This window comes from Marmota monax, unplaced genomic scaffold (assembly GCF_021218885.2).
Source record: "Marmota monax isolate L192 unplaced genomic scaffold, Marmota_monax_Labrador192_F-V1.1 WCK01_AAM20220418_F8-fsc00344, whole genome shotgun sequence".
NCBI classification, from domain to species: Eukaryota; Metazoa; Chordata; class Mammalia; order Rodentia; family Sciuridae; genus Marmota; species Marmota monax.
In genome coordinates this window covers 229,681-250,160 of record NW_026692430.1, presented here as the reverse complement: position 1 = coordinate 250,160, position 20,480 = coordinate 229,681, and the positions used below count along the sequence as shown (strand labels likewise).

The window sequence follows — 20,480 nt, the reverse complement described above, 5'->3', positions numbered from 1 at the left end:
CTGTTAGTTTTCTAGTACCTAAACTTTATAGCCTGATAATTATGTCTAGGTTGATGGTGCTAGAAGCAGAAGCTCCAAGCTTGCTTTTCTCTGGTTTCATATTTCAAATGGGATGGAGTGCTGGTTCCTGCCCCAGGGCAGTCTTCACAACAACCCCATAAATTTTACAGTCCAAAGAATCACTTTTACGGACAAAAAAACCTTGAGGTTCGAAGAAGTGAAGGAAACTGCTCAACAGCACACAGAACACAAGTGGCAAAGCCAAGACTTGAGTTCGGGCATCTTCCCACCAAACTCGAACCACCGAGGTAAGGCACAAAGGCTCTGCAAAATGCTAAGAAGTCTTGCTTCTGCATCTGAGGTCAGAAAGGAGGAGTGACAGGTACAAGTTGGAGCACACAGAGCCTCGGGGCCTCTGACAGAACGATTGACCGTCTTGAGTTTCACCTAAAACTCTTTGGAACCTGTGACCTCATTTACCAAGGACTGCACAGTGACCACTGTGACCAACCAGAAGCTAAGATGCAGAGTCCCCAAGAAGACTTGCTGAGCAAAGGCAGCCCTGAGCAGATGAGCAGGGAAGTTGAGAGACTTAAGTTCTGCAGCAAAGCCTTCCTTGAGCTCCCAGAGTCGGGTAAATCCGTGTTGCACGTGCTTCTCATGCTCTGTGTTTTCCTTTGATAGAGACTCTCTTGCCCAGGACTTAAGTTCCTAGAACAGGGATTGATTCCATCTTCCCTGCTTTATCCAAAGCCCCTGACACAGTGACTGGCACACCAAAGGGCTCAACAAACACAATTTTAAATGAAGCTGTGAATGATTTTGTATTGTGCTTTCTGCTAGGGGTTCTATGCTGCACTTTGACTCATTTGGGTATTGCTCAAAAGAACAGATCAGGGACCCATCCCCAGAGATTCTGAGTTGAGTAGGACTCGAGACCAGGGCTTAGGACTTGGGAACTCCACTGCCCCAGTGGATCCCTTCGACTGGCCTGAGAGAAAGATGGAGTGAGAAATTAATCTCCCAGCTTGACAGGTTAGGAAACTGAGTTGAGAGAGGGAGAGAGATACAGATGGAGAGAGATCAGGTCTTTACTGGCTGGCTTACATCACTGAGCAACTAGTGGCAAAACTTTCTGGTTCCTGGCTCTCCTCTCTACAATATTGGATTCCAGGTGCCTCTTGCCAATGGCACAATGGTGTATGTGTGTGAATCTGGGTGTGTAGGTGAGTGCTTTGGAGAGGGTTGTAAATTGGGAGGAGGAAGGAGGGATAAGAAGAGTGATGGGTGGGATACGACCAATCTCATAATTATCCTGCAAAATCAACCTTACAGCCCTGCTCTGTGACTCAAGGTGCCATTTCATCATCAATCTGCCAACAGTTTATAGGGACAGTTCCCTGGATGGTCACGAGGTTCTGATGTCTTTCCTGCACACCAGAGGGCTGGAATTCCCGAGAGTCTTCTGTGCTCCTCTGACCTGAACCTCACCCAGATCACAGGGGCCTCTTTGAGCTCTGCAGAAGCCCTGCCTGGGTCCCCTCAGGGAGGGATTCCTGCCATTCCTGGGATCAGAGAGGATGTCCAGCCCCTGCCCCTCATTCCTCCCCAACCCTTGGTGGTGCTCCTTTGCCCTCCCTCATGACTGGGCCTCCTCCCTGTTCTGGCTCCAAGGCCAATTTCATCACTTTGCTGTTTACCGCCTTTGCAGGAATCTGGGATGACTTAAATCAAGCGAGGCTGACACCAGCCTTCAGCAGACACTTCCTCCCCGAGCATAGCTTGGTCTTAACCTTGCTTTTTCAGTGAGAGCCCCTCCTATTGGCTGTTCCTAGCAAGTGGGAATCAGTCATGACCGCTTTCCGGTATGGTGAGGAGTGACCCATGGGGAGGGAAGTGACGGCTGCCAGCCCAGTACTCACTAGACGGGGAATTCATGAGTGTTTGGCCATCTTCCCCGTGCTGACATCTAGCTCCATAACTCACAGCTCTCCCTAGTCCATAAGGATGGCGTCTCCTCTTCCTAATCCCTGGATTTCCTTTTTCCAGGACGGAGCCCCAGGCTCAGGGACTCCTGAGACACCCATGTCCGGAACATGGCAGCAACCGCCACTTTGGCCTCGTTTACTTTAATGAGAACATAATCCAAAGCATGCGTGAGACAGTCACGGGCCCAGCTTTCGCAAGCACAGGCTCATGGAAGTCACATTATATGGAGATTGTTCTGCCCGAGAACAGATGCACACATGAACACGAAGAACGAGAAAAGCCTGGCAGAAGACCGAGCTGTGATTGATTGATTAGAGGATGATCAGCCAGGGCGGACCAAGCGGGGTGGACAGAGGTGGGAGAAGACCCTCCTCCCATTCCCGTGCTCTTCCCCTGCAGCCTTCTGGGCCATCGTAGGGTTGGGGGCACCAGCTTTCAGAAGTGTCTTCGGAATTAGCGAACCACAGGCAGGGGAATGGGAAGGGAACTCACGTCACAGAGTCACTTCTACTGCGTTACAAAGGCTAAGGTTAAGTGACCCACCAGCCAGTCAGTGGTTCCCAGATGTCCAGAATCTGGAGCAAGATCCAGAAATACGTAAAGTGTCTGCAGAGACCCGCTCGGGGAGGTCCCAGCTTGGAGGCCACTCGGTCCCAGCAACTTGTCACCTCTTTCAGTTCAGGAAACCTCCCTCTGCTCCTGATGCCACAGCGGGCATTCAGCAGAGGGCCTGATGACCCTTCGAGGGCCTGTGTCCTGAGTTAATTCTTACCCTCTGCTACTTTAATCATGAGCTTATTTTTAAGAAAAAAAAGAAGATGAATAACTTCAAATATGGTTTAAATCTGGTTTATTATTAGATCTCTCTGTGGCTAGGGAGTTTATGCCCTGAGTTTATAAAGGCTTCAGGCAGTGGAGACAAAATTAGCACACAGAGGCCTGAGGCTTGAGCTGCCCAGAAGGAACTGGTGGGGGTGAGCAGGGACAGTAAGATACAGCCCTGCTTCCCCCCCACTTCACAGCCTGAGAATAAGGGCTATGATGTTGTTCCCTTAAAATTAAAAGGGCTCTGGGTTGTGTGGATGGGAGGGGTTATTTTCCCTGCTGCAGCTAACTGTCTTCAAACGCTGCCTGAATCTCCATGGCCCGCTGCAATAAGGCTGTGGTCCTCATATGTGTCTTGCAGAAACACCCTTGAAATTAAAACTGCCACCATGCTGGAAGCCGAGGAGTGCCTCGGCATAACACCTCCAGGTTGCTGGGAATGGCAGGGGAAGCATGTGTTAGGAGAGGCCTCGGGAGTCCTCTAGGTTTCTAGAAGGCAGAAATGGCTTCTGTTGCAGGTGCACAGTTTTTCTCTTTTCCTTCCTCTTATTCTGTTGACTTCAAGATCAAAAACAAGAGGAGATGGACTTAGGAGAAGACACTGGAGAAGAAAATCTGTTTCTTTCTTTTTCTTTTTTTAATTGTTTATTTATTTATTATGTGGTGCTGAGGATCAAACCCAGGGTCTCATGCGTGTGAGGCAAGTGCTCTACCACTGAGCTACAACCCCAGTCCCAGGAAAAGCTGTTTCTTTGATGTGGAAACCTTAGTAAAGGCCCCCAGGGGACCCAACAGGGCTGATCTGGGAATCATAAAAAAGCAAACACCTAAACGCCCTCCCAGAGCATAGCTTTGATATAACCTTGCTCTTTGACTCAGTAGCTGCCTCCCTTGTCCGAGGCCTCAAGGACCCAAGCTGTGACAAAGGAAGGTCCCAGTCCCTGTCATAAAGAAGCCAGCCTCATGGATCATCTAGTGAAGGACAGCCAGCCTCCACGCTTCCCGTGGCCATTGTGCCCAAATCACAGGCAGTAGGCTTGGGGGGAAATCAAACTGCCCTTGAAGGCCAGTGATGCAAGAGCAGACTGATGCAGTGGGGGACCACTGGAGCTCTGGAGGGGCCTCTGTCCCGGTGGTGCATTTGTGGCAATCTCCTACCCAACCTTGGAAGGACGGCCCCAGAGGAGGAAGGCCTTGTGTTTGAGCCTTTCTTCCCGCAGAGCCACGTAGAAGGTTTGCTTGGAGGTGCCCGTCTTGGCACATCTCTGGGGGCTGATCTTGCCTCACCACCTCTGGGATGGAAACCCCGGACCTGCTCACCAATGGCTAACTGTGGCTGCTCAAGCCGGCTTTCCTCTGGCTGGCCAAAAAATGCGCAGTTGATCCACTCTTCCGCCTTTCTGCGACTGCATTCTTCCATCCAAGCCGGCGAGGATGGGTGGTGGTTCGAGGAATTGAATAAAAGGCCTTTCTTCGGGCACTTCAACGGCCATATTTTGATGATTATCTTCAGCAGAGTTCAGAGTGGGTTTTCAAAACAGCCATTTGGGTCAGGAAAAATAAGGCTTTCAGAGTCTTCGGGAGAGCCCATGCTATCTTTAAAGTTGCAGCACAGCTGTAGTTTAAGGTTGGAGAAGGCTGCAATTAAGGCTGCAGAGTGGTTTCCATTAGTACCCTGCGCCACCGCCTCCTTCCACAGGTTTCCTTTGCGGGTGATCTGTGTTCCCGTGGGAATCCTCGGCCCCTCTCAGCTTCAAACAAGCTGGGCCTCTCCTTCAGGTTCCAGTGCTCCGCGCCTGGTCCTCCTCGGCCTCCGTGGTCCTGCCATCTCTTTCCTCCCACTCACCTCCCTGTTGGTCCCCACCCTTAAGCTCCTCTCTTCCTGAACTCACATCTGCTACCCTGGGGCAGGTGGCTCCTCTTCCAGTCCCTGTCACCTGTGTCTGAATGCTTCCTCTGCTGCCTTCCACTGTGGTTTTGGCCATCACAGAGCTTGGGGGTAAGTCCCCCCTTTATCGGACACCCTCCTCATCCACGATGACTGCCCCCTCTCTCTTGCCCTTGGTTTTTCTCACTGGGACGCTGCTGCAATTTGGGTTGCACAATTTTTCATCAGATGGAATTTATCTCCGCTGCAGGCATTTCATATCCTGGTCACCATGACAACCCCCAATTCCCACCCCCATTTCTAAGTGACCCCTCGAGGGTGGCGTTGCCTCTTCTGGAGAAGAGAACTGGGCTTTTCACTCATTCAGGAGTCACCCCATGACATCCACACTGGTGACCAGGGTGGGGACAGCCCCTTCTCCACTTCCTGGAGCCACAAATTCAGTGAGATGAGAGGCTGGAAGTCCCCAATTCGCCTGATCCCTGTCATCCCCTTTGGTACTTAAAATCCCACGTGCTACTTTTCACCATTTGAGGTCCACACTGTGTGTCCTGTGGCACTCAGTGTTCCCTTTCTGAGCTTCCTGTTCGTTCCTTGGGTCTAAGGCAGTGGGAGTACCCTCCACTTCCCAGAGCAGCTGTGAAAATTCAGTAAGACGCTGAATGAAGAGCAGCTGGCACACAGTGAATGCTTGATCAAGGATTATACAGATTATACAGGGCGCAGTGGTGCACACCTGTAATCTCAGCAGTTTCGGGAGGCTGAGGCATGAGGATTGCAAGTTCAAAGTCAGCCTCAGCAGCCTAGGAAGACCCTAAACAACTTACCAAGACCCTGTCTCAAAATAAAAAAGGGCTAGGATGTGGCTCAGTGTTAAGCACCCCTGGCTTCAATTCCTCAGACCAAAAAAAAAGGATTGTGTGGCTTTTATTAGGGTTGTTTTTCTATCCTACTGAACTGTCATCCTGTCATCTACGGTCATATCCCAATCCCCATCACTCAGGATAAATTCCAGCTTCACAGAAATGCATTTTTTCAAGACATGTCCTATGGAAGAGTAATTCCCAAATATTCTTTGTGATAAAGGGGTTCTTTGGCCAAGGAAGTTGGGAAAATGCTGTGCACTGTATCACCATTAGAGAGTCACATGAGCATAGCAAACGTTTTGAAAAGTTCTGCCAAAACAAAAAAAGCCTATTTAAATCTGTATTTTAGTCCAATATTTCTCAGTCTTATTTAACCACAGCACTTCCTGCCCATCTTAAAAATATATAGTTATATATGTGTGTGTATATTTTATATATATAATGTTATATGTTATATATTATACATATTATATATAATATACATGCACATTATATATAATATATGTGCGTATTATATATAATATTCATACATATTATATATGTGCACATATATGTATGTATGTATAGAACCCGCACACACACATATATACCTGTTAATTCTATGGGACTGTTATTCAGAGATACGCCTCCTTTGAAGAACACCATTCTAGAAAATGGCATCACTGGACAGGATGATTTCTTCATCCTTTTTCCTGCCATCAACTTGCTTGGAGGCAACATTTATGTTGGAACTCAAGCCTCCTTGACTTGGAACCTCTATGCTGGCCGCAGCTCAGCCTGCCCACTCTGGGGCACAAAGCTTATTGCTGTTCCCCTGTGTGGTCTTGGGCTCCTGTTCTGCACCCCTCAACTGTTTTTCCTCATCCCACCTGCACTGAACTCTTACCCCCCTACCTTCACCCACCTTGAACCCCGAGAGCAGCCTTGCCACAGAGCCAGCCTTAGCCCTGGATCCTGCAGCCCTCTCTCCTGACCAGGGCATGAGTCAGTGCTCAGCCTATTTCCTCTGCACTGTGGTGGCTTTTCCCCACCCAGCCCAGTGGAAGCATGTCAGAGAGTGGTATGGACTTGGCTCCAACCAAGTCCTGCCACCAAGAGCCTGACTTCCAACTCCTCAGTTCCTTCTCTCTGTCCATGTCATTCTCCAAAGATGAGCTCACCTCCTTCAGTTGCAAAATGATGAAGACCATTAGGTCCCAACCCTTTACCTTTCCCCAGCTGCCTCTAGATGCCTACCTCCCACACCCAGCATAGGGAGGGATGTGGAAAGACACCTCTCTGGATTGGGTCTCAGTAGCTCAAATAGCTGCCCTCTGGCTCAGCAACCCTCTTTAGGAGCTTTTCTTAAGAGAGTAATTAGAAGAGGAGGAAAAGGCAAGAAGTGTGTGGAGAAGATCGATACATGTTGTGATAAACCCGAGGAATGTGAATGGCCCCAGTGCTTCTCTGCAGGCAGTTAGAGCTGCACTACGGAATGTTATTCAGTGATCTACAGATGAATCTATGTTTATTGCCTGGAAAAGATATTTATGTGCTTTTGTTGATTTTTTGGTACTGGGTTATTGAACCCAGAAGTGCTTTACCTCTGAGCTACATCCCTGCCCTTTGTACGTTTTATTTTGAGACAGGGTCTCACTAAGTTGAGGAGGTTGGCCCTGAACTTGAGATCTTCCTGGCCTCAACCCCAGAGTTGATGGAATTACAGGTGTGCCCCACTGCACCTGGCATTTTACTGATTTTTAAAAAACGTATTTTGATAGTAGGAAAGGAAAAGGGGGGTTTGGACATGTTAAGCACTGGCTCTGCCACTAAGCTACACCTCTGGCCCTTTCTGTTTATGTTATCTATTTATTTTTGGTACTGGGGATTGAACTCAGGGGCACTCGACCATTGAGCCACATCCCCAGCCCTATTTTGTATTTTATTTAGAGACAGGGTCTCACTGAATTGCTTAGTGCCTCACTGTGGCTGAACTTGCAATCCTCCTGCCTCAGCCTCCGTCCGAGCCACTGGGATCATAGACATGCGCCACCATGCCCGGCTAATTTTTAAAGTTCATATGACAGAATAAGATGGATGGCATTATCCTTCCTATGTACATGGGGGGAGTCCACGTGTAAATGCACACGGAAAGATCTCTGGAAGAATGTTCATCCACGTCTTGTCATTTATTGTCTCTGAGGAGTGGGATTACATGTGAGGGCTATATTTTTCCCTTTTCTGAATTTTTTGATTTTTTTTTTAAGTAACAAGTACCATACAGAGATTACATGCAGTCAGGAATGCAAACCTCTTGTTTTCTGTACCATTTCTCCCTTCCTTGTGTCCCCACATGGAGAACCTTTCCTCTTCCCTCCTCCCACGCCCCAGCTCTCTCCCCTTCTCTTCTGTCCCTCTGCTTTCAAAGGGGCACAGGCCATCCCCACCTTGAAAGTCCCTTTCTGCCTGGCCTGCTTTCCATTCTGCCCACTCCTTCTTTGTTCCTGAAACCTCTTCCCTCAGACCCTAGGTCCCCTTCCCGCCCCCTCCCCCTTGGCAGCTGCCTTTCTGCGGAGCAGCTGACTCTGCTGCTCCCCTGGTGGACGTTTCCTCCCCTGGAGCCATCTCTTCTCACTTTCCATGGCATTGCCGTCCTACTTCTCTGCCTGTGTCCCTGACCACTCCTCTTGGCTCTGTCACAGGTACCTTTTCTTCCTCCCCCTCTCTAACAGAGCAGATTTACCAGCATGGGCTAAAGTCTTGAGAGGATGTCTCTAGGGATGAGCAAACAGACCTCCTGACACACCCTTCCAGGGCTTTCCACCACCCACAGGATGCAATTACAAGCCTTGAGTTGGCACTCGAGGCCACTCTGACCTATGGGTCTCAGCTTCTCTTGGCAAACCTCAACTCCAGGCAAATCTCTTTACTGGCCACCACTAGACACACCTCCCTGGGGACCTAACGTCCAACTCTGGCCAACACAACTTCCTGCCTCTCCTGCCTGACCTGGTCCAAGGCTCCCTCACCCTTGGACTGAAGCCTTTTGGAAATGCTCACTTGCTCTCTGGGGCCTCCTGTTGAATCCTCTGTCCGTGTCGCTCATTCGTTCTTTTGTACCATCTACCTTGATTATTCAGCTCTAGTAGATGTGTGCATCCTGTCTCTGCCCACATCCCTGCCTCCCTTCCAGCTGGCCTGCCTCCTCCCCAAACGCAATTGCTTGGTACCTGTTGGCTGACTAAAAAGTGTGAGGTGGCATCCAGAATAACCAGGGGCTTAGCCAGGGTTCAGGTGGGGTGGGGGTATCGCATCTGAATGGTGAAGAATGTGTCTGCAGGTCTCCAGATGGAGAGGTTGAGGACACTGCTGGAAATGTGGGTCGTGAGCTAGAGAAGTATGTGTGGTGCCATCAGCCTATCCCTGGTGTCCAACGGATGAGCCCGGAGAGACTGCAGGGAAGGGGCTCAGCAAGAGCCTGGGAGTCTGTCTGGTGCCAGGGACACTGAGAAGCAGAGCAAGGAAGAGAGCCAGGAAGAGAACCGATAGCACCCTCCTCGGAGCCCTCTTATAACACTTAGCATTGAAAGTCTTGTTTGAATGCTTTGGGCACAAATCTGAAGCGTGTTAGTGAAGGGTAAGTGCCTTCAGAGAAAGGACAATGTCTGGACTCTTTGTACCTTTCCTGGCCATTAGACAACTGTAGACTTGCAAACCCTGGGGTCAGGCAGTTGATCTATAATCGTTAAACAGAGCATGTATCTTTATTGAAACCCATGTTAGGACCTGAGGGCACCATGGATGATTTTTGCTTCTAAGGACCTTGACCCAGTGGGGGGCTCAGATGTTACACTGAACAAATGTCACGATCACCCCAATTACCAGGGAAAAGGCAGAGATACCATGCTGACGAAACTCACACTGACACTGCCCTGTGAGGTCACCGAGTCTCCTTGGATGAGGAGGCCCAAGAAGTCCAGGGACTTTGTTGCAGTGATAAAGCTGGTCTGTAACAGGACTGGGCTGACCTCAGGGCTTCAGTCCTCCCAACATAAACACACACAAACACACACACACCCCACAGGTGGTGCACATATGAGTGGCACAGTCTGTCACGCCGGCCTGGCTGCCAATTCTAACACCTTTCCAGAACAGCTGCCTGTCCATGGAAACTGCCAAGCTATCTCCTAACGCCTGTGTTTCTTCCTCTTTCACAAATTAGCTCTGGGATGTGAGTCTTCTGTTATTAAAGTTACCCAACTAAATGGCAGGGTGACCATTTTTGTGGGGGGATGTTTGAGAGTTTGCAGCTGATCTCTAATATCTGAAATTTAAGGACTCTCCCCCCCCCCCCCCCGAATCAGGCTGCTTGGTGGCTTTCTTCATTTTTGCAACATCAGATCCTTGCCTTCTGACCCAGGTCCTTCCTGGTGACCAGAGGTCTAGGAATGAGGACCAGGGAGGCAGATTTCTCCCAGGACATAGGGCTGCTGTTTTTGCAGCCCCCCTTTCTCCCTTTTATGTGGTACCACTCTCTGCTTCTGCGGGGAGGGCCTGTTCCTCTCAAGTTTGGAGCAGCAGGGGGTGGCTCTGCCCTGGGCGAGGCAGGCAGGCGGCTGAGCACAAGGATCTCCGAGGCCCAGCCCGCAGCAGGCCCGCTTCTCATCATCCTCCACTGAGTTGCTTCTAATTCCCCAAATGCGGCTGGAACCCAGAGCTCCTGGGCCTGGGGACCACCCAAGAGGAGAAAGGGGCCCAGAGGGGGAACATGACAGGACTTGGGAAGACAGTCTGTGGCCTACTCTCTAATCAAACATCTTCACAGCAAACCCGACTGCTTCTTGGAGTCTGGGAGAGCTTTCCCATCAAGACCCTGTCATGGCCGGTGTGAAATGGTCCCACAAGTGGCTGTTAATGGCTCAGAAAAGCTGTGGGAAGCTCAGAGGTGAGCTTGTCGTCAAGGGGCTGGTGGCAGCTGGGTATCCCTCAGGGTTATGTGTGAGAGGGGCCAGGTGCCAGCTTACATTAAAAGATGTGGCTGCCTGGGAGGCCTGGCTGGCTGGATGTCAGGCAAGAGGGGCCCGCTGGAGGGAACAGCCCGGCTGGCAGAGTGGGCCTTGGCGCTCAGCCACCGGTGGGCTGTGCTGCTCCACAGGCATGTTTTCTTGTTTGGGTAAGTCCCTGCCACGCCCCTTTCCCCCTGAAACACCACATCACCATGTTTGTTTTGAGCAAGGGACCATGTCTTTGCCAACAGATGTAACTGGCAGATTGGCGGGAGCTCCGGAGCAGCCTGTGGAGCCAGCCTCCCTCAGGGAGAGGCTCTCTGGAAGGGGCCACTGCCCAGCTCTGAGGGGCACTTTGCTTTTTCCACTTGGGTGAGAAAAATCCTGGTTCTTCACACTCCACAGACCCCAAAGGCCAAATATTTGCTGTTTGCCTTGATGTTTCCATCTCAGGTAGAGGCTGTGAGGGAGGGAGGCGAGCTGGAAGCCCACCCTGGCCTTCCCAAGCAGCAGTGCCCCGTGGGGCCCTGGGATGCCACAGATCACCAAGGATTTCCAAAGAGCTGTCTTAAGGCCTCAGTGGCCAGGAGTCCGTTGGCACCTGCAGAGGCTGCTGGTTCAGAGCAGGGGAAGGAGGCCAGAGGGCAGGGCTGGGGCTTCATTCTGGGAGTCACAGCCTCCCCGTCAGCAGAAAGGAGGCCCCAGGAATCTGGTGACACATGTCAGCAGCTCCCCCCAGGAACCTCTTCCTAGATATTCATCCACACCAGCTCTTTTCTCCTCCATTCCACAGGCTTTGGGCTGGCCTGTCCTTCCCGCACTCTATTTTCTCTTACAGTGTTTGTCTGGAATGTTGGTGCAGCCAAAACCGCTCTGAGAATGTGCAGCATCTTACCACCCTCCAAGGTTCAGGGCAGCCTGTGGCCTATAGGATGTGGTAAGATGGGGCTAAGAGCTTCCCGGACCCTTCTGGTAACGCCTGTCCCTGGCCTGCTCCTGGGGGAAGGGAGAACTCCAGAGATGTGCCCCAAGGAGCTCAGTGGGTGAGGCTCCCTCTGCCTGCCAAAGGAACTCCCCAGGGTTGATTATAACTGGCTTGGCTCATCTCAGACAGTCCAAGACATGGTGTGGCCATGAGGAAGCACAGGCAGAGGTGCCAGAGGCCAGATGGAAGGGAACAGTAGAGAAGCAGGGGTATGCTCAGGACTGGAAGCCAGGAGCCCTGGGTTCTGGTCCCCTGACTAGCTGGCAGGTTTAAGCAAGTCTCTTCTCCACGGGGCCAGCCACAGACTTTGGGAGGCCCAGAGCAAATAAAAGTGAGAAGTTGCTTGTTAGAAAATCATGATGAATTTCAAGGCAGCATGAGCAGAGCAACAAACCAAGTGCACAGCCCCGTGCGACTGCCGAGGTTACATATCCATGAAGCCAGCTCTCCCTGTTGAGGCCTCAGTTTCCTCAACCCTACAATGTAGAGGCTGCATCAGTCAGAGCTTTGTCTGTGGAGCCCTTTCTTCAAATGAACCCTCAGACTTTTGCATCAAAGAGACAAATAGCTGCTCTGTTTGCAACAGACTTGTGAGGTCTGGGCCCCCCTCCACACCCCCATATCTTCCTTCACAACACCTGAAAGTATAGTTTAGAGCCCTGTGGTCTCTTGTGTCCTTGTGGGTGAGAAGGCGAGGTTCTCACTGCTAGAACCCAAGCATCGAAGGGCTCCTACCCAGAGACTATTGAAAGGCACTGGAGAGGGTCCTAAACCCCTGAAAAAGTTCTGCCCTGCAGCCTGTCTCCAAAGACTGCTTCTTTCCCGGCCTCGAAATGAGTTTGAAGATCAGCATGCTCTTCCCAGGGCCTCAGAAAGGCCCAGAAAGGCCTCTTGGTTTCACCTCTGGTTCTTATTTCCATCCCACACTGGCCACAAGGACTGCCCTGAGGATGGCCCCTACCTGGGCTCAGTTCTGGCCCATGGGACTTCCCAGCTTCTTTGCACCAGGTCAGAGGGCGGGTCAGGCCAGACAGTGTTGAAGGCTGGCAGGAAGAGGGCCCAGCTGAAGGCTGTGTCTCTCTTGGGGTGGGGATCCTCGGCCTGGCAGCGGGCAGAAGGGTAGGTGGCGGCTGCAGGAGCCTCTGGGTGGGTACTCAGGATGGGAAGCTTCGTGCTAGAAGTTGGGCTGGTGACTGGCTAAAGGGATCGGAAACTTCTCTGGACTTTAAATTTGTTTTTGAGGGATAGGATACGGCTTCAGATGGAGGAGGGGCGTGCGTGATCCCTCTTAAAACTTGACCCTTGCTCTTCAGGATTCCGTGCTGCCCCACCCCACCCCACCCCGCAGCGCCCTGCACTACCTGTCGTGGGGTAACCAGAAAGGGAGGGGACCACCCCTGCTCTCAGCCCTGCCTGCAGGAAAGGCGCCCCGCTTTGTTCTGGCCTGGGTCTGGGCTCCGGGAGGTCGGCGGGGTCTCTCGTCTTACCTTTCATGGTCCCGTGGGCGGGGGCCTCGCGAGGGCCCCGTTGCAGGCGCTCGAGCTGCGGTGGACCGAGCGGGAAGCGGCGGGTCCTCCCCAGGAGGCAGCGATCGCCGCCCCTACGCGCAGCCCGCGGGAGTCATGCCGCAATGTGCCCCTGCGGAGGCGGCGGGCCGAGGGGAGGGTCCCGCGGGGTCGCAGCCTGGGGACGCCCCGCCGGGCGCCTAGCGCCGCGCCCCGCCGCCGAGCTGCCCGCCGGAGCCGGCGAGGTCTGCCGCCGCCCCTCGCCCCGCCGCCTCCTCCGGCCGCGCTCGCATCCCTCCCTCCGCCTCCTCCTGCTCGTCACTTCTTGGGCCCCGGCCCAGATCAACTTCCTTGGTATTTTCAAAACTGCCGCGGCCGGGCCTCTTTGTGCCGTCGCGGCTGCACTGGGGCGCACAGGGAGGGCTGTCGGTCGCAGCAGATTTCACCACTGGGACCGCCTGGTGGCTGAAGCGGGGACCCTGGGTTTCTTAGCGCTGCACGTTTTTCTTACCCATCTGCGAGGTCGAGGGGCCGGGAGAAGGAAGGCCTCCTGGGATCCAGCCCCAGCCCCTGCTGTTCCGGTTTGCCCCGCACTGTTCCCATTTGGAGCCCCTCAGTCCCCCGCAGGCCGTCTGTGGACGTCGCCCTAGTTCTGCCACTGCAGACCTGAGTGACTTTGGACATCCACTTCTTCTCCAGGCTTCGGTTTTCCTCCAGAGAGACCTGGACCAGGAGCGCTTCCAAATTCTGGGACTTCTTTTGCAGTGGGGCCTCTGGTGTAAGCAATGACTTTTGAGAGGTGACTTCAAACAAGGAACTGTGACCCGTGTCAAAAACACTCCTCGTGTGTCATTTTTCATTAATTGAGCAAACATTTATTGAGCACCTACCAGGTCCCAAGCTGTGCCCTAAGCTCTGGGGAATGTGCAGGGACATGTCACACAAAGGTCTGTCAACAATTAGAAAAGCAACAAAACAGAGGTGAACTGAACATTGTGATAGGAAAGGACAGGGACAAATGGGACCACAGAGTGGCATGACCCAGCCTGTTCTCTTTGCTACAGTCAGGCCCTGCCCTGCACTCCTGGGCCTCTGTACCAAAGGCATTAAGACTGGAGTATATCAGTGAGGCCAAGCGCGGGAGAGAATTTTCTCCTTGAGCTGAGGACAGCCACCTCTGTTTACAAACTCCAACAGATCCAGAAAAAAACATGATCACTTGTCTCCAATTGTTCCACCTTGCAGGGGCTAGTTTATAGTATGCAAAGAGCATCTTTCCATTATATTAGCAGAACCTCACAGTGACCTCAAGGGACAGAGACCAGGGATCCAACTCCCTGTTTTACAAATGAGGAGATTAAGGGTCAGAAAGGACATTACCTGCCTGGGAATACGCATGAGGTACTCCTGGGACCTTGTATCAGAATTCGCAGTCTGAGTCTCCTGGGGTTGGATCAAGGATCAAACTTTCAGTTTGCAGTCAAAGGAAACTACTTCGTCTGATACCCCAACATGAACTTGTTTAACCCTTGTAATGGTTAAACTGAATTGTCAATTTGATTGGATTAAGAGATGCTGATGGTTAAGAGGTTTCTAGGTGTGTCAGTGAAGGTGTCTAGGTGATTGGCATGAGGGATAGCGAACTGAAGTGGAGACCCTCCCTAAGAGTGGGCAGCACCACCCAATAGGATGGTGGCTTAGATGGAATAAAAATTGGGAGAACAAGGAAACAGCAGTGGATGCAAGCTTGATTTTTCTTGAAGGTTTCTTGATTGCTGCTGTGATCCACTGAGGATGTCAGATTCTCACTTCTTCACTCTTCCAAAGCCAGTGATTTTCCAGAAGCCTTTGGTCTCAGACTAGGGTGGCACTGTTGATCCCTCTTGTTCTGGGGCTTCAGCCTCTGGAACTGTGCAGCTACTGGTTCTTCCAGCTCTCCAGCTTGCAGATGGCCACTGTGGACTCTCCAGCTTCTGGTTGCATAAGCCAACCTGATAAATCCCCTTTTTATAATCCTAGTTCCTGTTGATTCTGTTCCTCAAGGAGAACCCTGACTAATACAGCCCTCACAACAGCCTATGAGATAGGCACATATTTTTTTCATCTATCAGAGGAGGACATGGTATGGAGGCTTTATCATACGCTTAGCATTCACTTGCTAGTAAGTGGAGATCTGGGGACTTGAACCCAGGCAGGCTAAATCCAGCTCCTGTGTGCTCAGAGACAGAAGATCACACACTGCCTTTCAAAAGGTGCTCCCAAAATATTGTGGACAGAAAGAACAAAACATGACCTTTGATTTTACCCTCGATTCTTGGAGTTTGTGGTGGAAGGGCCTCACCCTGATGTGAAGATACCACTCACCTCTGCACTTTGGGCCTGGAGAATGGGGTTGTTGTATTCTTGGGTGTTGCCATGATGGGATCATGCAGATGCACCATCAAAGAAACAAAGACAGCTGGACCCTGGCAGCAGACGAGCCCGGGGTGAGCAGAGTGGGACCCAGGCCTGAAGAGGTACAGGAGGGGCCCAGACCAAAATGAGCCAGTGAGGAGTTGGTAGAAGCAAGGGGTCAAAGAACCTGAGTGGTTCAGAGCAAAGAAGGCACAAAAAGGAGCGTGTGATAGGAACAGAGAACGTCAGAGAATGAGAAGGGAGGAGACAGGATTTCCTGAAGGGCACTACAGCCTTTGGGTGACCAATTTTGACTGATGTTTCAGGCACATTTTACCAACAGCTAGACCATGGACCTGGTTCAGGGCCATCAAGGTAGGGTGAAAACTTCCAAAGGGGTCCTCTGCCCTTTGGCCCTTTCCTTTGACTTTCAACATCTGTCCTAGTAACAGCTCACTAGAGAAACAGAACCAATAGGATGTATACAGTGCCCCCCATCCTCAGGGGATATGGTCTAGGACCCATAGGGGATACCTAAAACTGCAGATCTTACCAAACCCTTTGCACACTGGGTTGTTTTTTTTTTTTTTTTTTTTCACCTATGATGAAGTTTCATAAACAAATTAAACACAGTAAGATATTCACAAAAAAGAATAATAAAATAGAACTGTTAGAGTCTGTAAACAAGTCTGGATGGCGCCTGGCATTTTGCCAGAGGGAGTGGTTAATGTTAAGGTCTGTAAACAAGTCTGGATTGGCGCCTGGCATTTTGCCAGAGGGAGTGGTTTGTGAAGTAACACCAGCGAGCCATTAAGTGTGGAGATTCCTGATTGGTTGACTGATGTATCTAGTTTATGCTAATTAAGATAAGCTGTGTGGAATGTATAAATACTGCTCCTGTCCTGTAATAAACGGCTTCCACTCCTGCTGTATCAACGTACACAAGTTATTCGTCACCCCCTGGTTATTTTGCCCAGCCAGCCGTACTCCGGCAACAACAACTACAACAACATACTATTAAAAAATTTATGTGAATATGGTCTCTCACAGTATCTTTCTAGGTAGGTAGCAGATACAGCTTGTATATACTGGACAAGGAGGAATTTGTGCTCTAAAATGGACAAAGCAAGATGCAGTGAGATTTCATCATGTTACTCAGAATGGCATACAATTAAAATGTGTGAATTATTCATTTCAAGAACTTTGCACAGACCACAGTCAACTGGGGGGTAAATGAAACCATGGAAAACAAGACTATGGATAAGTAGGAACTATGTGTGTATGTGGCATGTGTGTGTGTGCTGTGTATATGTGACTCTTCTCATGGATGTACAGGGCCATGTCTCTCGGTATCTGGGTCTAGATCTATATGGAGAGATTACAGAGGTATCATAGAGATAGAAAGGTTAAGGAATCAGCTCATGTAATCATGGGGACTAGAAAATAGAAAATTTGGAAGGCAGGCCATCAGGCTAGAGACCCAGAGAGGAACTTATGTTGCTGCTGGAGTCCAAAGGCCATGCAGAGGTAGAATTCCCTCTTCCTAAGGGGACCACAGTCATTTTTTTCATAAGACGTTCAGCTAATGGATAAGACCCATCATGTCCTGGAGGTTAATCTGCTTTACGCAAAGTCTGTTGATTTAAATGTTACTATCATCTAAAAAACTTCTTCACAAAAACATCTAGGATAGAGTTTGATAGATATCTCGGAAACTAGGTCCAGCCCAAATGACACATAACATTAGCCATCACAAACACCACCGACAGATCCATCTTGAATCTCTTTCTTCAGTTATCCTATTCCAAACACTTCTAGGTTTCCTTCTGAACTTTTTGACTTTTCTATGTCTTTTTGGCTCTGGATCAATCAATATATCTATGGTTTTTACTTTATTTTAAAAAAACAGTATGTCAGTTGCATACCATATCACACCACTACAAAACAGTATTTATTTTAATATAAAAACAACAGTTTTCCTAGTTTGGGGATGGAAGGGGTGGCAGGGTGGGAAATGGGGGAGAATGTGGGGTGCACTGGTATTCATTGTACTATTTATTTTAAAATCGTATAAAATTTATTTAATCAATACCCAAATAGTAAAAGACAGGAAATAATTAAAACCAGAGCTGAAATTAATGAAATTGAAATAAACAACAACAAAAAAATTTAAAAAATCAACAAAACAAAAAGTTGTTTCTTTCAAAAAACAAATAAATTGATGATTTATTTAAAAATAAAAATAATAGTTTAAATTACTTGCAGATATATGCTATACTCCTAAACAGGAAAAGAAAATAGAAAAAAATCTGAGTTTCCCTGAAACCAATATGTTAATTTAATGCAATTATAATTACAGCGACATTTTTTTTCAATTGGGCAAAGTTAATCTTAAATTCATACTGAAGAATTAAAGTCTGAGAATCACCAAAAAAATTTAAAAAGGAAGAATGATGGTGATTAACTTCTCAATATTAACTACTATTTTAAAACTATGTAATTAAAACAATATGTTACACATGAAAAAGAAGCAAATAAGAGGAATAGACCAGAAGGTCTTAATATAGATCCAAGTTTATTTGACAAGTATCACATATGAAAAAATGGCATTTCCACTTGGTGTGAATAGGGTGGTTTATTTGATAATCATGCTGACATGACTGGTTAGACATCTGGAAGAAAATGGTTAATCACTGCCTTATCCCTGTCTTACACATGCATCTATGTACACATTCACACACACACAAATTTCATTTTGATTAAATATCTAAATAAAAAAAATTAACACATTGGAAAGCTAGAAGAAAAATAACTATCTTCTAGTTAGAGGAAGACATTTAATTTTTTTTCCTTATTTTTGCTTTAACACTGAGCTACACCCCAGTCCTCTTTATTTTTTATTTTGAGACAGGGTCTCATTAAGTCATTAAAGGGTCTCACTTGGTTACCCAGGCTGGCCTTGAACTTGGGATCCTCCTGCCTCAGCCTCCCAAGTTGCTGGGATGACAGTCATGTGTCACTGCACCTGGCCAGAGCAAGATGTTTTTAAAAAAGACACATATTTAGAAACTACAAAGAAAAAGATAAACAAATTTCACTTGCATAAGAATTTTCCTCATGTGTGAGGGGAACCATTGGCCACCCGAAGGGTTGCTCTCTCTGTGTACTTAGAGAGCTATTATAAATTCACAGGAAAAAGACAAACCAAGCCCACATATGGCTAGGCAAGTCACTGGGAAGGAAATTAGTTGAAAACAGTAAGCATTCAAGAAGATTAGGGTAGCAAAATATCATCATTCACCCACCAGATTGCTGCAGATTCCAAAGGACAACAGGCAGCCTGAAGAGCACATGGGAGTGGGCATTGTCCAAGAGGCTGGAAGTCACCACAACCTTTGGGGAAGGTCCACAGAAGACAGCTGAACCTCAGGAACAGCCATCTCTTTTATGCAGTGCTCTGGATTTACCTTAAACAGAGCAATAAAGGCACCAACAAGACTGAGGACGCCTCCAGACAGCTGCTTAGAGAAACAGCAGGAAGTTAGACCAGGGAGACAGCTGGATAAAATACGTTTAGCCTCCCCGTGTAATATGACGCAGCTGTTGAAAGGCATGAGTTAGGTCTTTCTGTGCACTGATGTGGAGGGATGTCCATGATATTTTATTAAGTGGAAAAGAATAAGTTGCAGAATGATGTGTCGTGTGACTTATTGTTTATAAGTAGAAGAGAAAAAGGCAAAAATCCATTATTTATGTATATATTTGCTTGTTAATATACACATACACATATTCCAAGTATGCAGACATCCATTGCTCTAGAAACATGAGATTTAGAAAGGAATTGAAAATGAGGCAGGTAAAGAAAAGATTGATCATTTACTACCTATCCACCTTTCTCCCTAAATCTTGGAGGAAACCCAGAGCCAGCGTGTTCTGTGTCTTTGGGTGTTCTTAGCACCTCAACCTGATCCAGAGGTCAGCTTAAAACAATTTGAGAAGCACAGCATATTACAGGATTACACAAAAGTAAACAGAGATTACCGTGTGGACACAGAGAACCAGTCAGATCACCTGGCCAGCCAGAGTTGGTGTCTGAAACCACACAAGGGAGACAATGAATGACCAAACGAAGTATCTTTGGGGTGGAAATGAGAGAGAGACATCTGGCAACCTCACTCTATGAGAAGGGGTCCAGGATTTGCACAAAGACACACTTAAGGTAAAATATAATTTTGGTTTCCAAATGTTGGGAGGTCTGTCTTACAGAGGAGAGGATAACACAGATGCTGCCTTAGAAATAAGATAAAGGACAAAGAAAGTGTAAGGAGGCAGACTTCAGCTCAGGGCAGGCAAAACAGTCAAGGGTTCCTCTGGGCCTCCCTCCAGTGCATCTGCAAAACGGGACTAACAGCATTTGCTCCAACAGTGACACTGAGGTGCAGTGAGGATGGGGTGGGAAAGCCTACACCAGCGATTTGTAAACTTGAGAGCAGTGCTCCTGAACTTTGGCTGCTTTTCTTGGAGAGTTTTAAAAACTCTGATGCTGCCTGCAGATTAATCAATCATAACCTCTGGAGGTGGGATTCAGGCAAGGCCCAGGGGATTCCATTGTGTAGCTATTATATGGTTCCATAGACAACCACTCAACTGAAATAATAATTAGTTGGATTCTAGGTGGTTGTGGAAAGAGTATGTTTGACTCGAAGTAAATCTGGGGCCATTTTTTTTTTCAAGGCTCCTTAACCTAACAATTGGAGCTAAAGGAGTTGAGTAACTTTGAAGTGAAATACAGATCACATAACCAGTCTCTAATAGTAAAGAAGAGGTAATGTTTGTCTATTTCCAAGTACAGGAAGAACAACTCAGGATTGACCAGCCTCAAACCTTTTCCTCAAAAGATCCTAAAGTGGGGGCTGGGGTTGTGGCTCAGTGGTAGAGTGCTTGCCTAGCATGTGCGAGGCCCTGGGTTCGATCCTCAGCACCACATAAAAATAAATAAATAAAAATAAAGGTATTGTGTCCACCTACAACTAAAAACATTAA

The 20,480-nt window shown here is 48.7% G+C and overlaps 1 protein-coding gene across 2 annotated transcripts in view; it reads right to left on the bottom strand.

Moving 5' to 3' along the window:
• The window catches only part of Scara3 (scavenger receptor class A member 3), a 40,078-nt gene extending 21,144 nt beyond the window's left edge, over positions 1 to 18,934 (bottom strand). The window contains exon 1 of one of the 2 annotated variants that reach the window (XM_058578788.1): positions 18,743 to 18,934. Coding sequence is in view for 1 of the 2 variants with exons in the window: in XM_046442950.2 (XP_046298906.1) it covers positions 13,026 to 13,032 (7 nt within the window). In the remaining variant the exon portion in view is untranslated. Of the gene's footprint in view, positions 1 to 13,025; positions 13,259 to 18,742 lie in introns of those variants that run through there. The other variant, XM_046442950.2, reaches the window with a different exon arrangement.
• Positions 18,935 to 20,480: the final 1,546 nt, after the last annotated feature.